The sequence below is a fragment of the Gavialis gangeticus genome, unplaced genomic scaffold (assembly GCF_001723915.1).
Source record: "Gavialis gangeticus isolate Ggan-Ray unplaced genomic scaffold, GavGan_comp1, whole genome shotgun sequence".
Lineage (NCBI taxonomy): Eukaryota > Metazoa > Chordata > Crocodylia > Gavialidae > Gavialis > Gavialis gangeticus.
This window is the reverse complement of record NW_017729031.1, coordinates 100608611-100632079: the sequence shown is the minus strand read 5'-3', so window position 1 is coordinate 100632079 and position 23469 is coordinate 100608611. Positions and strand designations below refer to the sequence as shown.

General features: G+C 40.8%; 1 protein-coding gene across 1 annotated transcript in view; it reads right to left on the bottom strand.

The window, feature by feature from the left end:
- PLEKHM3 (pleckstrin homology domain containing M3) overlaps nucleotides 1–23469 on the bottom strand; it is a 154460-nt gene that overhangs the window by 77058 nt on the left and 53933 nt on the right. Inside the window, exons 4-6 of the mRNA XM_019523451.1 lie at nucleotides 20165–20310; nucleotides 15368–15561; nucleotides 1384–1447 (exon numbers count right to left, since the gene is read on the bottom strand). Coding sequence (XP_019378996.1) covers nucleotides 1384–1447; nucleotides 15368–15561; nucleotides 20165–20310 — 404 coding nt within the window. The remainder of the gene's footprint in view (nucleotides 1–1383; nucleotides 1448–15367; nucleotides 15562–20164; nucleotides 20311–23469) is intronic.

The following is a 23469-nucleotide window of genomic DNA, read 5'->3' as shown; positions in this document are numbered from 1 at the left end:
GAAGGAATCCACAGCATACATACAGGCTGGGGAGTTCCCTTCTTGAAAGCACAAAGGCAGAAAGGGATCTTGGAGTCATTACTGACTCCAAGATAAACATGAGCTGCCAATGCCAGACCACAGCCAGCAAAGCCAGCCATACCTTGTCATGCATCCAAAGGTGCATCTCAAGCCGGTCCAGAGAGGTGATACTCCCCCTCTATGCAACTTTGTTCAGGCCGCAGTTGGAGTACTGCATCCAGTACTGGGCACCGCACTTCAAAAGGGATGTGGGCAGCCTGGAGAGGGTTCAGAGGAGGGCCACCTGCTTGGTGAGAGGGCAACAGGACAGGCCCTATGAGGAGAGACTGAGGGACCTGAACCTGTTCAGCCTCAGCAAGAGGAGGCTGAAGGGGAACCTGGGGGCTGCCTACAAACTCATCAAGGGGAGATCAACAGCAAATAAGTAGAGCCCTTTTCTCCCCAGCACCACCTGGGGTGACAAAGAACAATGGTAATAAGCTGATGGAGAACAGGTTGAGGTTAGAGATCAGAAGGCAATATTTTACAGTTAGGGTGGCCAGAATCTGGAACCAGCTTCCCAGGAAAGTGGTCCTGGCCCCCGCTTTGGGCAAATTCAGGAGAAGGTTGGATGATCACCTGTCTGGGGTCCTGTGAACCCAGCATTCATTCTCAGGCTAGATGATCTGTTCAGGTTCCTCCTGACCCTAGCTACTATGAAACTATGAATTCCCACTTGAAAGAACTACCCTATAAGTAAATATTACTTTTCACAATATAGGGGTAAAAAGCCCCATAACTACCAATTTCCACCTCCACTGAGGCTTACTGTACATCTTGAAGCAATTTCCCTTTGGGCAATGTGAATGGAATATAACAAAATATTAACACTAAACATTATGGTTGAAGTTACAAAAAACAAAAAGCAAGAAAGTTAAAGTTAAAATACGGGTGCATCCATATGAACCCCTCATTCAAACAGTACTGATGGTCTATGTGGTGATCAACATCTAAGGTTGGCTTTCAATAGGGAAAGCTCCAAATGCCTACACTTGCCTACACACAGATTTATAGGCTCCCTGTCATTCTCTCAGCTGCACATACCATAAAGACTGACTGACTTTGTGTGGTCCCAATGCTCTTGTCTTCACTCAGGAAGCACAAGCTTTTCCTGTGTAAGAGCTAAACCTGTGCTCTTAGGCTGCCATATTCCTGTACGCTAATCTTGAATGACCATCTACAAAGTTCTGAGTGAGAGGGATGTCTTACTAACCCTAGCATGATTAAACATCAAGGCAAGACATGCCATTATTGCCACTGGCCAAGAGGATAAGGAACCAGCTGGCCAACAGAAGAAAGGTATGTTCAGCCGAAGAAACTTACCTGCTGGAGGTCTGCAAGGGAATACAGGTGGATGTGCTGAAGAAGGTACTCTCTGGGGAAGATTCTGAAAAAGACGAGAAACAGGAGTGAGTGGATGTTAGGCTCTGAGAAAGAATATCGTCTCTGAGAAGCTCCAACAAGCAACAACTACGAGTCTTCAGTGGGAAGCTGTATCTTCTCCCCCAAAGGTTACACAACTGAAAGGCTAGATTGAGTGGCAGAAAGGATCTGGAGTTTTGTTACCCTCAAACACTGTCTGCCTTCCCAATATTCTTTACCTGCTATTTTTACCTTTTCCCACATAGCATCTTGGCTCTTCTGCAGCAGTCAGTTTAAGTATGGGCCATGATTATTTAGATCAGAAGAAATTCTTGCATCATACACAGAGGAAGCATTTCAAGCAATTAATTTACTCATAGAAGTATGCACTTAACATGGATTTGAGGCTTTGGTAACAAAAGACCTGTTGAAGACTAGGCTAAAAATTGTCTAACAACATTGTTTAGGAAAGTATTTTTTTCTGAGCTAGTTATAATGGAAAAAGCCCCAATATGCATAGTTATACTAGTGTAAAAGGGGCTTACTCCTCTTTCATCAAGAAATAACTGCACTGGTGTAATCTTTACCCTGGCATATTTGGGAAAGGAATATTCTCCTTTCAAGAAACAAGATGTCGGGTGAGACCAGTGAGACTCTTTTCTTATAAGCTGTATAATAAAGCTAAGTCATGTGACTGAGCAGATAATAAATCAGTGAATTAGAATTATTTATAAAACTGATAACTATAGAAAAGTTGTAAGAAATACACTTGACTTTGCAAAAAGCAGTGGATATTTTCAGAGTAACTGTGTAGCTCCCTTGAAAATATTAAGCAGCAGGAAAAAAACTACAAGTACGTTTAATTAAAAATGCATATCAAGACTGGTTATAGGAGAAACATATAACACACTAGATTAGTTTGGAATCAGCATGAAGGCAACAGTCACACAATACAAAGGTATCCAGTGCAAGGGATACAATGTCAAAAGCAACCAAGCAGATCCAGAAAAGGAACCATTCTGCAATGCATGCCGTGTTCTGCAGAAATTGCAAAACAAGTACAAAACCAAAATATATTCATTAACATGCAGCTGAAAAGCAAAAGAGAAGCAGAATTATTGGTAGGGCCTATTAATCAGAGTAAAAAGCAAGGTTCTTTCACATATTAGGTTTCAATAATGGAACTAAATGAGCTATTGGAAACACACAGGGAATACAAAAAATATGTTACAACTATTCAGAGGCTGATGACAAAATAATTTAAACATTATATTGGAAGCCACTGAAGAGATGTATGGAGCTGGGAAAATATAATTAGATAAAACATAGATCTAGTTAAAACAGCAGAAGTGACAGATTCTGCACTGAACTGCACTCTCTGGACAAAAGAAGCCAGAAGACTAGCATAAATGAATCCAAGAAATAATAAAAACACCCAAATTAATTTTGCTTAGTTTTCCTAAAAAAATTGAAATTTTCAAAACTGTACAAGAGAGACCTGAATACGCAATGCCATCACAAGGAATGGAAATTGGGTCCTAAATCCTTGAGAAATTTTTGGGTTCTTTTTCCCAAAGCTAACAACAAAACTTCAGCGTAACTTTTTTTCCTGGGTAAATTGCAAAGCAATGTCTTGACCATTTGTGGCTATTATAGACTCCATGGCAATTTTCTCAATGAGAAAGTATATTTTTAAGTATATTTCAGCTCAAGCAATCAAATCATGTCTACCTAATTCCTAATCACAGTCTTAGTTGGATAATGGATTCTTCATTTCGTGTCTTAATGTATGGTTTAAACTATTGTATTTCCCTTGCCAGAGGTAAACGTATTTCAGTTGTGGGCTAAACAGCTATGGGTGTTTTGAGGCTCAGTTAAATGAGGTGTGAACCATGCTCAGATATCTCTGGCATCAATCATAAAATAGTACAAAAATAGCTAAAAGACAGTTATGGCAGAAACAGTCAGAAAACCAAATCTAAACCTATGACTTTGGTCTGTCATATTTTCACACTGGACAGATTATCAAAATTGTCAAAAACCATCTTCTGACAAAGTCAGATCTAAGCAGCATTTTGCATCAGTTAACATTTCAGTCTTCCTAGAATTTCTTTTATTAAAGCATTCCTTCTTATTCTCTGGAGCATACACACAGTATTTCCAGGAACTGTATTATGCACTGAAGTCTTTAAAGAACTGCTTCTCCTAAGGAAAACAACTGACTAGTGAACATTTTTCCTTTTCAGGTTCTTGAAAGTTTTTATTCTGAAACCCCTGGTAGGTAGCAGAGGTCTATAGCCATGTACAGATGTTCAGTTTCTACTGGGAGATTTGCTGTGGTCCTGGGTAGAAGTCCAGTGTACAAACATCCAATATTTTTCTCCTGAACCAAAAATTATTAATTTATCTGGGAGAAAAATAACCCAGGAACAACTTGGATTAAATCACTCCCAGAGAATTTCTCGTGGGAGACTGAATGACTGCATACTTTCTCTTGGCTTAACCCCTCCTGGGGATCAGGAGTAATGCAGTCAGGAGAAAGGCTCCTGTGCCTTCCTGAGACCAGGATCACCCATCTGAAGAAGGTGCAGGAGGCAGCTAGAGTTCCAGTGAGGGGCAAGGTGGGGGCATCCTTTCGCTGTGGCACAGCAGCCTGCCTCGCCCTGCTCTGAGTCCCCAGGAGAAGTTAAGACTGGGGAAAGCATTCAGTCTACCAGGAGAAACTCTCCTGGTTGAGATTAACCCCTAGTTGTTCCCAGGTTATTTTTCTCCCCTGGAGCAACCATTTTTGCTGCAAGAGAAAAATTTTGACTATCTGCACACTTTGGATTTCTACCAGGAGAACACTTCTCCTGGTAGAAACTGAATGTCTTTATGTGGCCGTTAACCACTCCTGTCTCCGTGCAGAGGCTCTTCTTCAGCTGCCAACTGCTACTTGACAGCCTGGCCCCTTTCTAATTAGGGGAGAAGACAGTCTGTCAATTAATGAGGCTCCCCTATCATCGGGGGTGCCCCCCTGGAGAGCTTGCCTATGAAGCTGTCCATACATGGGGCTGGAGGAACCTCTGTACAGCCCACATACTGAGCTATCTTCCGTAGACATTCAGTAGAAATAAATGTCTGTACACAAATAATGACTGATATCAGTGAAAATTCATACGGCATCTGAGTTAGAGAAACATCCTATTGCATGTAAACCCTGCTCAATATGCAATAACACATGTGTAATTCAAACTAAAAAGAGGACTGACTCCACTTAACGATATATCACCATTTAAGATATCCTCAGCCATTCCCTTGCTGCTCCTGCCCCTTTTCTATGATCGCATATTAGTTTGCAGATCTCACTTTCCCATCAACATACTTCTCATTATTTGGCAGTGGCTAGTCCTGGACAGAAGAGCCAAATAAATATCACCCATTCCTCCAATTTCAACTTGACAGAAAGAAGCTGACAGCACTTTCCTGCTCTTAGGCAAGGCATACATGGCACATCTACACGAGATGGTTACTGTGTGGTAGCCTAATAACACTGTGCAGTAGCATGTCAGTCAATAACTGTGCTAATAAGCTACTGCGCAGTGTTATTAGGTTACTGTGCAGTAACCATCATAAAACATGCACTAGCAGTATTGCATAATAAATGTAGTTACTGTTCATTCAGTTAGTACTTCATTAAGGAAGTACTAACCTAAATGTGCAGTAACTACAGTGTATTAACGAATGTGTAGATGTGCCCACACAAAAGCTGCAGTACAATGGCATGAGTAAGTGAAGTGGCACTCAAGCAACAGGGGTACTTATTTCCATTACCATGGAAACTGAGGAAAGAAAAGGCTTTGAAAAGCAATGTTAGACCAGTGTTATATTTATATGATCCCTTCTTGTTGACTCAGGCTGGATATGAAGAGCCAGGTGGCTTGAACCTGCCTGCAGTAACAACCTGCAGTAGAAAAAATTATGACTTGAACCATTCTTGTTCTATAATCATTCCACTGTATATGTTGAACATCCTCAACTCCCAAAGTCCAGAGTTGAGGTTACTCAACCACTAGAGGATAAAGCCTGCAGACTGCTTAAAAGTTGGTGGCCTGGGTCAGTGCACTGTGCAGTTTTAAGCAAATTACTACAACTGAGTGGAATGGGGGTAAATGTACTTTTCATCACACTGCAGTTCTGGGGAAGGGAGACCTTGAAGCAAGTCTGCACTAACCTTAAACCAGAAGACTGTTTACTCCTGAACTGTGAAACCTGTTTTCAAAGTATCTTAGCTTATTAAATGGTGTTGAATAAAAAGTCAATCTCTCCAGAAGGTGCAAGGGGGGGAGGGAGTAAGTGACTGTGCAATGTAGTAAACTGCTAAATAGAGCACCCATCCTTATTAAAATGCAACTATATGAGGACTTGATGCAAACAGAAGGAAAAAAATGGATGGGGAGAATGAAATGCAAGATCAACACTTAAACGGAGTTTAAGCTCCATCATCAGCTTTAAAAAAAAATCACACTGCTGTCTGAAAATTTGGCACTTTCTATAATGATATTTGGTAACAGCTAAGATGGATGCATTTAACAATCATTTGTGAAAGTTGTTATTTTCTGTGTGTATGCAACAGGCCTTTGGGTTTGTTTCCTGTTCCTATACGTAGTTAGGTCTTTGTCTGGCCTAGGTCAAAGCATGTCTGGATTTTTGCAGGTTCAGGACTCTGCCTTCCTCCCTTGATAGAGATTCTTGGCCAATCTCCAAGGAAGAACAGTAAAGACATGTTATAAAATGATCTTGAAAGGGGAAAAAAAAAAACCCCAACTCCTCATGTTAGATGGTCTTAAAGGTACTCAATCAGGAACTGGAATCTTTTAAAAATATAGTCAATTCAAAAACATTCAAATCCAGCATCATTTTCAGTTGATTTTCAAAAGGGGAGAGGGATAAACTGAGGTGGGAAATAGTTGGCAAATTCTACATCAGTGATTCTCAACCAGACTGCAGGAAGACCAATTTAAAGGGGGTCGGGCATTATTAGCACAAACCAAACATGGGTAATACGAGCACTGTCAGGTGTGCAACATTTACACGCAATTCACAAGATAAACCCTGAGATTTTAAACAGGAATCCAGACTGTCAAAAACATTCTGACCTGCTGTGGTCTGGGTTCTTTGCAACTGAAGAATTATTCTATTATTTTTTCTACAGACAAAAAGGATCAAAAGCTAAGAGCTGGAGTTTTCGGAGAGGTGCCCCCAAGTCTAATGAGGGGTTCCCTGAATCTAATGAGGGGCACTTTGAATCTAGACAGGTTGAGAATCACCACTTTACATCCTTGGGCTCACCAAAGTAAAGACCTGGTCACCTGCTGCCCCAGCACATGACCCTGGGATCCTTGAAAGGCAAATGGTACCACAAAAGCACACTGACACTTATTCTGAACATTTATACAATTTGGAAACACATAGCTCAGTCTAGTCACTGCTGCAAGATGGAGGTGTTAGAACTGTGTCACAGGATTGCTGTGCTGTAACCAGGTCACAAGTCATGGTTAAGTTTGCAATGTACAAACTAAGCTCAATGCTAACAAGTCCTTCAGCACTGCCATTTCCTGGGAACAATGATTTAAAGTCTCCAAAATGCTGTAGAAATAAAAAACAGTCCATGCAAGCATGGGGAGAACCTCAGGGACTTCAGATCCAATAGAAACAAAAGAATTTAGCATTTCTTGCAGCCTTCTAAATTTTTTAATTTGAGATTTTTCTTCTATATAATGCTATGTAATCTGAACTACAACAGTGACACAAGATAGAGTCAGATATTTCATCCATCCCCTTGCTGTGATCTTATCAGGTAAGTATCTGTGCAAACAAAAGGTTATCTTGCAGTGTCCTCTTGCAAATAGAATCACTGATAAGGTTTTGCTTTCTGCATTTAGACAAAGTTGCAGTGTTTGTAGCCATGGTGCTTTGTTAGCAGTAAGTAATCTCTTTGCATTTAAAGTCTGTTTATCATCAGCTTGAGTAATTTTTCTCCAATGGGTTAAATATCCCGACAGCTCTGCTAAAGCTACAGCAAATTAATCTGCCTGAGCCTGACACTATAACCAAAGTACAAATGTGATAAGCAGAGCAAACCCTTCTTTTACACTGCAACCAAAAGAAATCAAGTTCGTTGGCAGGTGGGTACAGTCAGGTCCTTTTGTATAAAATAAGCCTGTGGAAAGCTGCTAAAAAAAATCAGAAAAAATAAGCTGGCACCACTATATCCTGTCTTAGCCAACAATGTCTTATTTGACCAGGTTTAGACTTTTATGGTGTTACAGGGTTTACACCAATTCTCTCATTTCCAGATCATAGCAAAACAGAGAACTAAGAAAGAAAAAGTATTTTTCCTATTTCCTGTGGGTTTTTCTTCTTCTGCCTAATATGACCTTGGGAAGCTTTACATTGTAGGAATAAGAGTGTGTGGGAAAGAGCACATTTAGCACAGTGCCAAGTAGATCTCATTCTGGTTTCAGTGATGCTGTGTTCTGTTCTTCAGCCATCCTATTTCACCGGAACAATTTGGGGTATCATAAATTAATTTCTATGCATGCCAAATATCTAGGAAGGGTTACATTTGGTACCCATGTGGATAGATCAGGTGCGGGCAATTATTTTGGCTGGAGGGCTGCTTAATGAGTTTTGATAAGCTGTGGAGGGCCACAAGGGTAGCCCTGCCCCTTGACAGGTGCCTGGACCCCTGGTTGCCATCTTGCGACCAGAAGTCCCTTAACTTTTGTCACTAGGAGTCCCTCCTCTTGCCCCTGGAAGTACTCTTTGGGGGCGGGGGGGGGGGGGGCATGTTGCCATATGAACCAGAAAAAAAACTCGCAAATCATATACTAAAAGTCAAACATCTGTTACAAGGAATCAGAACTAATGGTAGACATGATTTCTTTTATTAGATCAACTAGATGTTTGCAAAAAAAATATTCATTATTTGCAAGTGTTTGGGTACAAGCACCTCTTTCAGTCAGGCATTGAGGAAATATTGTAAAAAGTTCTCCTAGGTAGAAATGAAAGTTCATCTTTCGTAGGAGAGTTGAAGGTGTGGTAAAATCTCCTGTTTGGAACAGTTCATTTTATGCCTGATTTTTTTGTCATGATTTGTGTTTCTGTAGTGTATGTTAGGGGAGCCCCTCATATCGGTGGTGCCCCCCCTGGAGAGCTTGCCTATGAAGCTGTCCATACATGAGGCGGGAGGAACCTCTGTACAGCCCACTATCTTCCTTCTGGAAGAAATTTCTTCCAGTAGAAATGAATGACTGTACACAAACAATGACTGGTATCAGTGAAAATTCATATGGCATCTGAGTTACAGAAACATTCTATTGCATGTAAACCCTGCTTAATATGCAATAACACATGTGTAATTCAAACCGAGAGGACTGACTCCACTTAACGATATATCACCATTTAAGGTATCCTCCGCCATTCCCTTGCTGCTCCTTTTCTATGATCGCATATTAGTTTGCAGATCTCACTCTCCCATCAACATACTTCTCATTATTTGACAGTTATAACACTGTGCAGTAGTATGTCAGTCAAAAACTGTGCTAATAAGCTACTGTGCAGTGTTATTAGGTTACTGTGCTGTAACCATCACAAAACATGCACTAGCAGTATTGCGCAATAAATGTAGTTACTGTGCATACTACTTCATAATAGGTAGGGGCGACTCATAGTGGGTGCACATGCACTCCCTGTGCATGGCGGTGCACTTCTTACAAAAAGGCACTGCTGGCAGCATCTGCAAGCAGTTCACAATTCCTGCTGGCCACTGCTGATGCTCCTGGTGGCGGCTGCGGGTGGCCGCCGACCCTTGGTTGGCACTTGCCACCCCACTACCCCCACCCCATGAGTGCACACTGCGGGAGCTTCCCCACTTACTGCCACCACGCTCCTGTGCCCCCCCAACCACCAGGGGTACGAGTCATTCTTGATAATAGGTAAAAATAAAGTCTTACCTCTTGTGTTCTGTGTGTGTGGGGGGGTGTAGGGTATGTTGTGGGGTGTGTGCATATATGTGGGAAGGTTATGGGGGCAAGGTGTGGGTGTTTGAGGTTTAGGGGTGAGGGAAGGTTGGGGGCTGTGGGACCTGCCCCCCCCCATTCCCCACCAGAGTGCACAGCTCCTGGGTGGTGGCGGTGGCAGCAGCAGCAGACAGGGCCCTTGGGGCCTGCACAGGCACTGCCACCCTGAGGCGCGCAGCTCCAGCCACAGCTGCACACAGTGGCAAGGAGTGCAGTCTGGCTGGCTTGCCTCTGGTGCACAGGGCTCTTTGTGGTACATGCGTAGCTCCCAGAACTCGCACACCACCAGGGGAAGCCCCTGCATGATGGAGCTGGCTTCTGCTCCCACTTCCAGCACAGTCTCAGCAGCATACATGGTAGGAAAGGCACAGGCCTGTGGGCCGTATTTTGCCCACCCTTGCATCTTTCACTAGACTTCATCTTACAGCTGCCTAGGAGAATAAGTTGTTAACATTAAGGCACCCTCTCCAGTGGAGTTTTTAGGGGTTGCCAATTCTCACCATTCTATTCTGAGTCATAATCTATAGTGCTTATCTTAAAATCCCGGCTCCAGGGATCATGTTATTGGAGAAAAATCTCAGTTTCAATTTTAAAAACAAAAGTTACTGAGAAAAAATGCCTTAAAATTGAAATCAGAACCCTCAGAAGCCAAAAAGCAAATACCAGTCCTCATTTATGGTTTTAAAAGCTCACAGTTTTTAAGCCAGTATCATGTTTAGTTTGTTTGGTTGTTTTTTTTGCAGTGCTCCAAGTGGCAACTCTAGTGATAATAAATGCCTTCACATCTAACAACTGAGTACTTCATCTAATTATAAACTGCCAGCACTCATTCCCTGGATTCCTTAAATGAAGGTTAGACTTATTTCAAAAGATCTTTAAACAAGGAAAGCACAGTATATGCTTATTATTAAGTTCCATAAAACTGAATATTCAAGGGTAGACTAATAAAAAAAAAAATGATCAGGCATTTAGCAGAAATCCTGAGTCAGAACTCAAAGTGGTAAAAACTCTGAAGTGTAGGAGGTCATAAACTCCACTTCTAGGTAGCTAGTACAAGTAAGATCATGAAAACAGTATGAAATTTACTAATTATCGTAGCTCAAAATAGGAAACTAAGTGTCAATGATATTAAGTACAGAACGCAGAGAATTACTTTGGGACAGATGGCTTCAATTTACAAGTTAATAGCACCACCTCTCTTCTGTTTAGACTTCTAACCATCTTAAAATTAAATGAAGATCAATGAGACCTTGATGTTTGCTGCAAGCAGACCCCAAAGTGATCTCATTAGGGTGAATATGGGTAGAACTAATATTTCAAACAATACTCATGGCTAATGGAAATGCAGTTGGGAATCAAGATACAGTATTCCCAAAGCAATCTATCTTAAATCGAAGAATCAAGGCTAAGTCATGGTTAGATGCCTAATATTACTAATCTATTTGACAGGAGGTACAGATTACATTTCCCAGGCATGGCTTAATTACCAATAGATGCTATGTGAACCAGAGAATTTTGTTGCCTTCTGAATAACAGAATTTTGTGGAAGTTTCTTTTCAAGATATCGGTTCTTTAAATGGAAACTGTCATACAGGCCAGGTGGAACTTCCCCAGCAGAACATTCATTTGGGTTTTACATTTGGGTTCCCACACACTGGGTCTGTATAATCAAAATCTTCCCTTGTTCCAAGTAAGCTCCAGCACTATCTTTTTTTCTTGGCCTCTTTGGTACATTTCCTAGGCACAAGTTCCACATCTGTTCTTGAGACAGGAACTTAACAGCACAGCTGCCCAATGCCCTCTCAGTACTAGTGCTTAAGCACCCAAAACTCCAACCCTGTGAGCATGGCCAACTAATTTCTTCAGACACCTAAACTTCAGTAAAGATTGTAAACATAAACCTCTCTCTATTTTATCTACACCAAAAAACAAATGATACAGGCAAAGCAAAGCATGCCTACATGCAGTTTCCTTCCCCTGTTCCCTCCTCACTTCTGAGCACTGTATGATCTAAGGTCAGAGTAGGAAACATAAGGAATATGTTTTGTTTTGTTTTTCCTCTCTAATTTAGGAAGGTTATTGTTGCAGAAATGTATCAATTGGCTTCCTCTCTTAAATGCTTCTATCTTCTAGTCCGGAGTTTAGATTAACACTATGAATGTAAAACTGAGAATTTAAAAATTGCTAAACTCTAAGATCTGCATTTTAGCCTAAAAGTTTACAAAGCTGAACAGTTTAAAACAACCATAAATAGGTAAACTGTTCAGTTACTGGGAAAAAATTAGGTTGTTTCTAATCTGGAGGTGACAGTTACAGCAAACTAGTTGTAACAATACTCCTCATCAAACAGAGAAGTTGATAATGGGTCCTCTGCTGATTTAAGCTCAATTAAACCGTGCTGATTTACCTCAGTTGAGGATGTCCCTATGGTCCCTAGCCAAACTGCTTTTTCTTTGTTTGATCTTCCCTTCCAAATTTAAAAACAGCATGAAATGAGTACCCAGAAATTGTCATTACTCATGTAGACAATGATAGACCAGCAAAATAAACAACTGAACTGGAGCTCTTCTGGGCTACAAGGTATTACAGGCTTCTAATATGGTGAAACATTAGTCACTAGCTCTTGAGATTTTTTTAAAGCTATTCTTACATTTTTCAGTCCTCACCTCTTTAAAGTTTATAAAGTGGATCAGTCCCAAATTCTCTACTGGGTGCTAAGTTTTAACAAAGTTTGCAAAGTGCCTATGTACATCACCATTATAAATAATGTTTCCACATTTAAGTCAACTAGATCCTGAGCTAACCTGGTTTATAGCCATCTGGTATTCTTCAGAAATAGCAACTTGTAAAGCACTGTAAACATTTTAGTCGTCCTAAAGGACACCAAGAACTCCCAAATTAATTGCCATCTTAGTTTTGTGATCTGGGTTCAAGAGCAAGGTATAGATTTAAAGAGGATGATCATGAGAATAATATTAATAAAAAACCCTGCAGGCCAATCTGCTTTTCCCAAATAAGGCAGGCTATCAGTGTCCGAAAAAGCAGCAAGGTGCCAACACAATTAATCAGTCTGTTTTTAGTTCCCTGTAGACAGCAATATTAACAGTTCATTTCAGTTTGTTTATATGGGTTTGACAGGCCTTCAAGATGCTATGTTCACTTCCTAGTGATTAATAGTCATTCATATATTAAGGTGAAGACCAAGCTGAAAAAGAATACCTTTAGGACAGAGAGATAACACTGCATTCTGGATTCCTTCCCCATCCTTTACATTTCTAACTAGGAAACAGTACTAAATTTAGTAGCACTAACGTATGCTGCTGTTTAAATTCCAGTTTGTCTTGTAACTTGTCCATTTGATGACTTTTTGTTCTTAATATCGACTTTGCAAAGGTGTTATGCTGAGATTCAAGGTTTTCACACTATGAAAGATATTGGAACCCCTTCAGCGGAGGGGTATGGCTTTCTTCTCTGTGTCATTGCCCTTAGAGGTGGTTGCCAGTGACCAGAAAGATGCCAAAAGTCACTCAACTCTGGTGGAGATTTTCAATAGCATATGTTATCCAGCTAACTACACTTTAGGCTTTAGAAGGGTTTTTTTTATCTGCCTCATTTTCCTACCACACTGGACGCACATTCCCCCAAGATGAAGAGCAGCAAACACAAGAACAAGCATAGCTTGGGTTTACGCTGTCAGGAATGTTAAGAAAACAGAGTATCCATTAGCAGCTCTTCAATGCCATCTTTGCTTTAATCCCAAAGCTTCTGGGCAATTTATAAGGGGAGAAAAAAAAAGAACCTTCAGATGCATCTTGGTACAAAACTAGCAGATGCACATGGACTAGAAAGGAGATATATCCTTCCTCTTCTATTTAACCAATTGGAATGTTGCTTACAATTTACTTATTTGGGATATGTCAAGATAAACATACTAAATTAAAAAAAAGAGTGGAGGAACTCATAGTGGATTAACTTCACACACAGCAATTGTTTCATGTGTTGGTTCTTAACCCACAGTAAGTGGGCGCTAAGCCACAGTGAATTTATCCCAGAGTGAAGATGTTAAATTATTGCGTTTTAGCTTCTACTTGCACCACAGGATGGTACAGGCCTGGGAAACAGTTACAAAACACGTGTGTTCATGGGTAGCAAGTCCCCCCTCCTTTTTAATTTGTTATAAATGTTTCAGCTGTCTATGCCCTTTGATTACTTATAGCTATAATACTTCTACGACATTCTTTTGTCCTCTCTTTTCTTCTAAAGCCTGACACCTCTCCCATATTTGCTGCCTAATTCCATGCTACTCGTCTCAGCCTCCTCTTTTTCTGCAATGTTCCCCTTTTGGCCCCTAGGTAGGTTCTCTTTATTCTCATTCTGTCAGGTTTTTCCTTTGTTCTCAATCCTTATAGGCCTCTTTACTTCCTGGGGACCCTTTCCCAGCATCTCTGGATCTCAGTATCTCCTGCAGTCTCTGCTCTTTCCCCTTTGCCCCACTGCCTCTCTCTGTTCAATTCTCCTTTGATCTCTTTTCTTTCACTCTCTTCATTGACTTCCTTCAGTCTTTGCTGCCTCCTCTTCTCTTTTTTAATCAGAGCATTCTCTTCTCCAGTATTAATCAAAAGCCATAATTTCTTTTCAGCCACTTTTCTGAATGGCAACCTCTATAACTACTGTTCTTTTGGTTTTATTTTCTATGAAAGGAATAAAATAAAAGAGTTGTTATAACTGCACAGAAGAAGAATCTCTAGAAGGATAATACAGCCCACTGAAGAGACAGAAAAGCATTCTAAGTTTGAAAATGCTGTATGTGTGTCCCTTAAAGTTTTATAGGAAATGTGTGCATCACTGCTCCGTTCCAACACTCACATATAATAATACCCTGTGGGTTGAATACATGGAGCTGCACTATTGCTTTTAAGAACCTTGCCACCATAGCCATCTTGACTTAGCTGTACCTGCAGCAACTATTCAAGGAGATGACATAAGTTCTCTCTTGAATAGCAAACATCACCTTTCTCCTACTGCTGGGATGAAGTAGCCAATCCAGACCCCCACTTTCCCTTCAAAGAATTAAGCTCACTACCACCACTGCCTCTCTAAAATGCATACTCAAAATACAGGGAGTGGACAGTCCTTTACATGGCATTCTTGCTCTCTGAAATTTGAACAGTCCAAAGTAGTACCTTTTTTAACTAAAAGTGACAGAGATTTGTCTTATTAGCAAATCTGAATGCTTAAGAGACATGTATGCTTCTACAAGTCAGCTGTGTTTGCTTGAATGCACTCAGCTCACAGAAGAGAAATAGGGGAACTGAAGAGCGACTTCCACCTCAGTTCTTAGCAGATCCAAGGTAAAAAACAACTTAGCCTTTAAAAGATCAAGTTGCTGCTATTTAAGAGGAGCAGCTGTTTATAGTTGGTTTGAGGTCATCAACAGCTAGTGGACTAAGATGCACTGTTTTCAAATGGAGTTTGCTTTGATAAAAGGATTGTGGTGTAGCCATTTTATGTTGAGGGGAAAAGAACAGGAGAAGGAAAACAGACAGCACCCAAACTATGCAATTTTTATTCTTGCAGGGATGTCCTGAGATAACTATGCATTTTCTGATTCAGACACTCTAGGAGCAGCAGCAATAAATAAACTTATGCAATAAAACCTTAATAAGCTTATACAAATCACTGTGATAGGCTTTCCTATGGCAGTAGACAACTGCTCCCAGATGCATAGGGAAGCCTCTGCTGAAAACTACAGTGCAGCCACCTTTCACAGTTGGTAATGCCTTAAGAACGGAATCATGGGAACTAAGGAGGGGAGGCAAAGGTTGAACATGTGGAGACGAGAAAACAGGATTCTTGTGCTGCATGGTGTCCTTGGTTCTTACCTCCTACGCAGGTCTTCGGCCACTGCTGCTCTGCAGCTGAACAAATAGGCTCTGAGAGATTTCAGCTGCTGTCTCAGTCGGACTACAGTTGCCAGTGGCTCAACATGCTTGTACAACATGGGATTTTCTTGCTGGATGTCAATCAATGGCTCCTCGTACACATACTCCAGGAACTCTTTGGCTTGCTTTGACACCTGAAAAATGAAGCACGCAGCTTAGCAGTTGCTTTCTTTCTGCCCCTTTTTCTAAATGGACCATTTCCTTTTCCCTGCAGCCATTTTAAATCATTCTTGGCATCCAAAACCCTCAGTAGGAATTTCTGTTACTGACCAGTGGTGATGGCAGAGCTCAAGAGAGATCTCACTGTTTTCATCTACTGATAGCCAACTCTTACTTTGCCAAGCAGGTCCAAGTAAATTTCAAGGATTACTTTCCTATCTGTACAAACAACAGTTATTTTCATAGACATACACACTCCTAATACTTCATCTATTGACAAAGATCATACACAGCGTTGTGTTCAACAGCAGGGAGTCCTCTACTGAGGACAGTAATCTGCCACGGGATTTATTTCAATAGATCTTTTGCCATGTCAAAACATTATGTGCATCAACCAATTCCTTCAAAGGGCCCTTTCTTCCCTCCAAGTGCTTATAATGTTTGTGTGCACATATCTCAACACACATGCTTCAGGGGATGTAGCCATTCAAGAAGGATAAAACTGACAGAGGGAATTACAGAAATACTAAATTTCCAATTCAGCTCCTTTTGAAGTCAACTCACAAACACACAACTGGAGTTGGGCTTGACAGAGCGAGAGTGAGAACAATCTGAACCACAGCTAAATAAAATAATAATTAAAACTACTTCTGGCATTAAAAAAAATCGTGATAATGATTAGTGTTTCATTGAGCCAGAGCACCAAAGAATTAATCTAATGAGTCTACCTTTTATCAGGTCAACAGAAGAAGAGGGAGCAAATCACAGTTTTCTGAGACCTAAAGCTCTTCCCCTTAAGGCAATACAGGATGTGAGATGGACAAAGCAAAATCTGACCTTATAAGAGTACCAGTTTATGGTACTATGAACAGGTCAGGGGAAGAATCTGCTAACTAGTAACAGTGGGAGCTAACACCAAATGTAACCTTTTAGAATGAATAACCTCTCTGTTAACAAAAATATCATAAATAATACCAAGTACTGGCTGCATGCTAGCAATTAAGTAGATACTATGATACATATTTTTAAACCTAAGAGATACTGTAAGATGAATTAAAGGTCACTATTCCAATGACATAAACGGTTCAAAAGCTGTATTAAACATCCCACTCATTTCTCAGTCTTTGCGAGTCCCCCCCTTTTTTAAATGCATATGCAAAAAATTGTACTATCTGAACAGAGAAATAGATAATGCACTGTTTAAGTAACAACAGAGGAAGTCTGCATAAAAACAAAATAGAACAGATCCTAGATGTCTGTAACATTTAAATGTTTAAATAAATACATTTAAATCACTAAAGACTTTTATGGTATACATTTATTTTGTTTTGTTGAAAGGGCCGAGTTACACCCAAGAGAAAGTAATACAGCCATCTTCAATTTAAACTGCTTGTACGCACATTAAACAATTTACCCTCCAATAGCCCCTGAGAGCTATAGTATCCAACATAAATATTCTTTTTTTCTTTTACTAATAGGTCAACTGAGTCAAATATTCAGCAGTCCACTGAATGCCTTGTGAACACTTAGCATCACAACTAAGATTAGAAACTGGGAGTTTCCCATATACAGGACTATCAGCATAAATTTTGACTTAGATCAATACAGAGCTCAAGCAATTGCTTACGTACTTTGTTAAATCAGGACCTATTCATGTGTGAGCACATAGTCCTGACTTTGAGACAGCCAAGGAATGGAAAGCAGAACTCAACAGGGTTTCCAGAGTTTTCTCCGCCACAAAACTGAATGTCAGCCTCCCCAAGGGCTATTATTCTGGAGAACTTTCTCTCACTGTGAATCAGTGTTGAAATACTAGGACGCACCCTAACTGTTTGCCTGTTGCCTCAGGGAAGATACAGGAATGAATAAGAGGCACTATTTTATTTTGTTTCAAAGGACAGATTCATCAGCCCACACACGCCCATGACAACACTGGTCTGGAACTAGGAGGACACACACAATAGGTATGAAATGCCAGAATTAAGGCTACCGGGGCAACTATGCTACAACATGGTCACAATTTTTTCCCATAAGGCCAGTGTGCACAAAAGGGACAATACTTATTGAAAGTGCAGTTATCCACTATTCTATTTTCTCGTCAGTATTCAATATGGAGCCTCATCCCTGACCTACTACACACTGTTCAAACCCCACTCTGGAAATAGCTATGTGTTTCCTCCTTTCCCCCCATCTCCCATGGTGCTCATCATCATCACATTATCTCAGTCAGGCTTCCATCTCTGCATTTGAACCAGATGGCTTATTGCTCCTCTCTGCCTGGGTGTCAGCAGGAAGGGGTCACAGAGCACAGAGGCAAGGAGCCACCTGCTTTCCATCCTAATGCCAGCCCAAGCACCTGGCTGCAGGGATTACTGGAAAGTCCACTTGTCCCTGTACTGACAGCCCAAAGAAGCATGATCAGTCACTCTTTGGAGATGTAACATGCCCAGTCCGGTCAGAACTAAGGGCTCCGACAAGCAGACCTCTAGCTACATAAAATTCTACCTCAAAACGTTTAAGCCTGGCAAAATTATAAAGCAACTGAAAACAGGGTCTCACAAGGACAAGGGTTAGACAACCTCAATAATGGATGGTGCTACCAACCCTGCCTAGAACACCCCTCTCCAAAATGTTATTAGAAATGCTAGGAAGTTCTATTAAAATAAAAGCAGCAAGAAATAAAACACAGGAACTGGACAGTTCTTTAGTCTTAACTATCAAAAGAACAAGTGTGGTGGGATGAAGAATGATCTTAGGGTTAAGGGACTAGGCTGGGACTCAGAAGATTTAGATCTGATTTTCAGCTCTACCACAGGCTTTCTACATGACCCTGACCAAGTGACACAATCTCCATCTCTCAGGTCACTCTCTGTGAATTGAGGATGATGATAGTTCTCTATGCTGGAGGGGCATATACAGATACATTAATGTTTGTGAGGTGTTCAGACAGAGGGAGGTTGGGAGGACCTAATCTTGGCACTGCCCTCATCCAAGTGAGAATTTGTGCCTGTACTGCCCTTTTGCAAAGTGCAAAGTACAAATTGTTAATTTCTTGCTGTTATAATTAGAATGAATTTGATTTTAAATAAAAGCCTAAGAGACCTGTCCTTATGCGTGTTCAAAGAACTGGGGCACTTTCTTTCCTCCTATAACCAAACCATTCGGAACCAGGTATAGTTTTTAAATTCTGATTTAAAAATCCACTTTCTTCTGTAGTCTCACTGATATGATGTCTGCCTATTTTATCATCATTTAACCCATACCAGTGCCTCTTCTCCTAACCCTGCTTAGGCAAATAGTAGGTACCCGAGAGTGGCATCCAGAGAAAACTCTAATATTTAGAGCTGGCTTCTCCGGAAGACAAACTCTTCGCTGCTTTATGCAAGAAGTTCATTAACTTCTGAAAAATCTTATATTACTTGGCAGAGGACTTTCATTTTTCTGAGGGCAGACTCTGGTTTCCTTTTAATAATCTCTCTTTTGACAAATTTTCCTCTTTGAGAGAGCCTGCTTTTCCTCTGATAGAGCACTTACTGGCTATTTTTTTTTTTTCAAACAACAGATATTAATAATATTTACAGACACAAAACATCAAACAGCCATTCCTGGCGATGACTTATGTTTGAAGCTTTAGTATGGTCTTGATTTCTTATAGGTTTGTTATTGTTTCAGCATACTCTCCCTGCAATAGCAAAACACAGTTAACCCCATGAAAAAAAGACTAATAAAAATGTGTGTTCTATGCACAATTTTTATGCCCTTTGTGAAAGATCCCAAGATGCATTAAATGGCTACTAACATTATTCTCTCTCTATAGCCCTTCATTCATATTTGTATACCAATCAGCACACCCAGGGTGCCATGGGGTTAAAACAGTTTGAGCTAAAATTCTGTCTATAAGACCATTCTTTATTTTCCATCTCATCCTCATACAATGAGTGAACATGGGATTCTTTTCTTGAATTATTTCTACTGCTTGTATTTGATGAAGTCTTGCAGTCCAATCCTCATGATGTAACGAGAAGGCCTGTGCTAAGAGACCGAGTCCACTGTGCTCAAAAGGCAGTCACAAACTGGGATCATTCTGCCTTCCAGGGGAGTGCACTCCATAAACTTTGTGCCCAATCCCTACAAGGAAGTTTAATTCCAAATATCCAAGGGTGTTATCATGGGATCCACCAGTTCTTTCAGTGAGCTAAGGAGGAAGAGACAATGTCAGAGCTTGCCAGAATTTGAGGGCTATGAAGATGAAGATCAAGAGAGATGGTACAACACATGGACTAGAGAAGTGGTACTGGAAGTGGATCAGCCAAAATGAAAAGCATGGCACCTCCCACAAGGAGATGTCTTGAGGCTTAAACAAGGATGCAAAGGCATGATGTGGCTGCTGCAGACCTGAAAAGATGCTGTTGAGAAGTAACAGATTTGTAGGTAAGCCACATGTTTGGGATAGATGAATGTGGTTGAAGGAACAAATATGAATTTACTGTACATCATTTCTTGTCCTGCAGTATTGCTTCTGTTTTTATTACACTGCATCCAGCTTACTTGGTCTCACCCAACCCCTATGGAGATTACCTTGTATTTTGAAGTGTCCCAGTTATGTACTAGCCGTGCAGGTATTAGAAAGCTGTCATCCACATGGCAGGTGCTGCAGTAATACCACCCACTGTAACTGCACACTTTGGCTTTTCCATTGGAGAGGCCTATGGAGCGCTGACAGCCTGGGAGAAAAAAGAAAAAACAAAACAAAACAAAACAAAAAAAAAACCACATTATTTTTGTATCCCTTGCTAGTGAGGTTAAATAGGGACGTGATAAAGGAACTAGCCATTCCCCAGATAAGAGCACTGGAAAAAGATAAATAGCTTTCTACTCTCTGCAAGTAATGGGATATACGTGGAGATTTCAGCATGATGTGCTGAACTCCAGAAGCATCCATTACATTTGGTGTGCAACGTGGGATAAGTAGACTTTTTTTGCAGGGGCTGAGTACTCCCAGTGGACAGCCTGTTTGATTCCCCTCAGGGGTTGGTACCCATCTGATTGAATAGCACGCATCTGGAAAGATCATTTACTTCCTTTAGATTATGAAGCAGCAGTATATAGTCACAGGCTAATTATTTAGAATTACCAAAGCAAAAATGTAATAGTCAGTTTGCCCCTTCTCCCATGCTGCAGTACACAATTAAACATGCCACCCTATGGATCCTGGCTTGGAAAGGAATCCACCCACCCAGTGGCTACAGGGCATTCTAAAGCCCTGGAACCCTTTGAAGAACGCACTATACTATACTAATATTAATATTAATACTATACTGATACTATATTGGGGGGAACCAGCAGAGGTGTAAGCAGGCACTTCTGCACCCTGGAAAGAAGCAGCATGAGGCAGCGGTAGCAATTGGGCCGCTGGCAGTGGCGCAACAGTTGGGAGAGCAGTGGTGATGGCTGTGCACCACCCCCCAATGGGTGCCTGGGACTGGTTCCTGATCACCACCCCTCCCCCCCACACTTATTTACTATGATCCAGCACAAGTGCCTCAGCTGACTGCCACTGCAGCAGGGCTTCATGGGAAGTAACTGGAGTCTCATTCTCAGTCTACCAAGGGTTTTACAAACCAAAACTGTGACTAGAACTCCCTGGTAACCAGCACAGAACCCAGAGAAGAGACAACTCACGCTCTCTACACTGTTTACAAAGAGAGAGCAAAACTCCATCTGCACCAGCCCTAGCTTCCCCACTGATTTAAGATGTGGCCTGATGAAGAGCATGTTGCAATAGTTCAGCATGGAGGTGACAAAAGCATGGATGATGGGAGCAAGATCCACAGGAAGGAAAAGAAGAGCAAGGCGTGCAGTTTTTCCCAGACCCTATTCTCATTTGCTTTTGTTGATGACCAGCTACTTGGGCAAATACACTTTCCTCCACTGGGAAATGCCCCGCAATCATATCTGCTTGCAGATTTCGGCTTATTTTGAAAGAATAAATACTGTCGTTTCCCAGTTGGATTTTTTTGTTTTAAAATGGGACAGCAATGATCTAGACTGAACAAAGAATTCAAATCAAGATGCAGGGCATCTATTTGAAAAATGTCTTAAACTTTACATCAGATCCTTCCACTCTATTCTAAAGTCTTATACCCGTTGTTGAATGGATAAGTACAAACCCACTAACTGGTAGAACAGCCATAACAAACACTAAGTTGGCGACTATACGAGGAAGCCACGCAACAAGTATTGCCTTACCAAACAATAAGCACCATGTAAACAACAGCAAGGACCACTCTTAATAAGGAAAAGTAATTTGATAAGGTATAATTAGCTGAACAATTGACACTGGGAAATATTCATGAAGATATTTCTTCTTTTATTTTTATTGTTTGTGATCATTAATAGTTTTTTATTACAGTAGCACTTGTAGTTCTCAGTTGCAATCAGTCCCATGTGTTAGGTGCTGCACATTCATATGGTAAGAGATGGTCTCTACACAGAGAAGACTGTCAGGTCAGGTTCACACTGGAAGCGCTTGCTAATATACTAACACCACTTGTTAGTGTGATTTTTAATGACATCTTTCAATTAGCAAAAACCTTAGTCGGATGTTATTACACAAGTAAAAAGGTGCTTTTGCTGATCTCTTATTGTGGGAGTTATGCCAGCTAGGCATTTTTATTGATATAAGGTACATCTACACTTGAAAGGTTTTGCTGGTACATCCATACCAGCTTAAATTAAAACACTTTTCCACACTGCACAGCATTTGAGGCCACCTTGTGTTCTCGTCTGTGATGAAGGTAACCACAATAGATTGGCTGATGCTGCCTCCCCACCCTCCATAACAGAAAACACTTCAGACCATTTCTCACATCCTACATTGATTCTTTGTACCATGCATAGCCAAGGGAATCAATGCAGGTTGTGTCCTGGCTTAAAATGAGCTACACTTTTTGCTGTTAAATGAGATGTATGTTCCTTGGAAATCGTAAGTATAAACACATTTCAGACTGACAAGAGACACTTGCATCAGTACCCATTCAGTGCGCAAGGTCATCAGAAATGAGATGGCCATGTCTCAAATATTACCACAAAAAGTTTTAAGCAAACATATGACCTCTGACCTTAGTTACAATTCAAGCCCAAAACTGAAATGTTAAGGTCTTGGTCAGCGTTCCAAAACATATTTTCAGGAAACTATTACCAGTGAAGAACAAGCCTCAACGCTGTTGCAGAGAATGAATCAAATACAACAAAGTTTAACTAAAGACATGCATCTTGAAAATGCAAATCCTGTGATCTTTAGAATAATACATATTACAATCAATAATACAAGATGGGGCATTAGAAAAAGGATGGTTTTGTGTCTGTAAGCCTGGGACTGGAACTCAAGAGAAATGGGTTCAATGCCAGGTTGTGCCAGACTTCTTGTATGACCTTAAGCAAATCATCTCATTGTATACCCCATCCAGCAGTGTACGTGAGTGTGCATGTGTGCGAAGAAGTGCCCAGTAGTAGTGAAATGCAGAATTAGAGCCTTAATAAGTGCACCTTGCTTCCCTGCGTGTACAACAAAAATTGTCATACAACTTCCTAACTTCCTAAGAGTACAGCAAGAAGACATCTGATAATGTTTTCGGGGTGCCCATATTCCAGAGGTGATAAGCTCCCAGTGAAAGAAAGAGAAAACAGTTCCTTCACAATGTGTTTGTGTAAGTCAAATCAAATGGCAGGTATATATAAAATCTTCTGAGATACTGAATTCCCTCCATTTTTTCAAACTGCAGTAGCCTCTCCCCTCTCCATCACTGACAACTTTTTAAATCCCCAATGCCCACTTGAAAATTGAAAATAAAAGCAAGTTTGCTTTCAAAATTGGCTTCTAC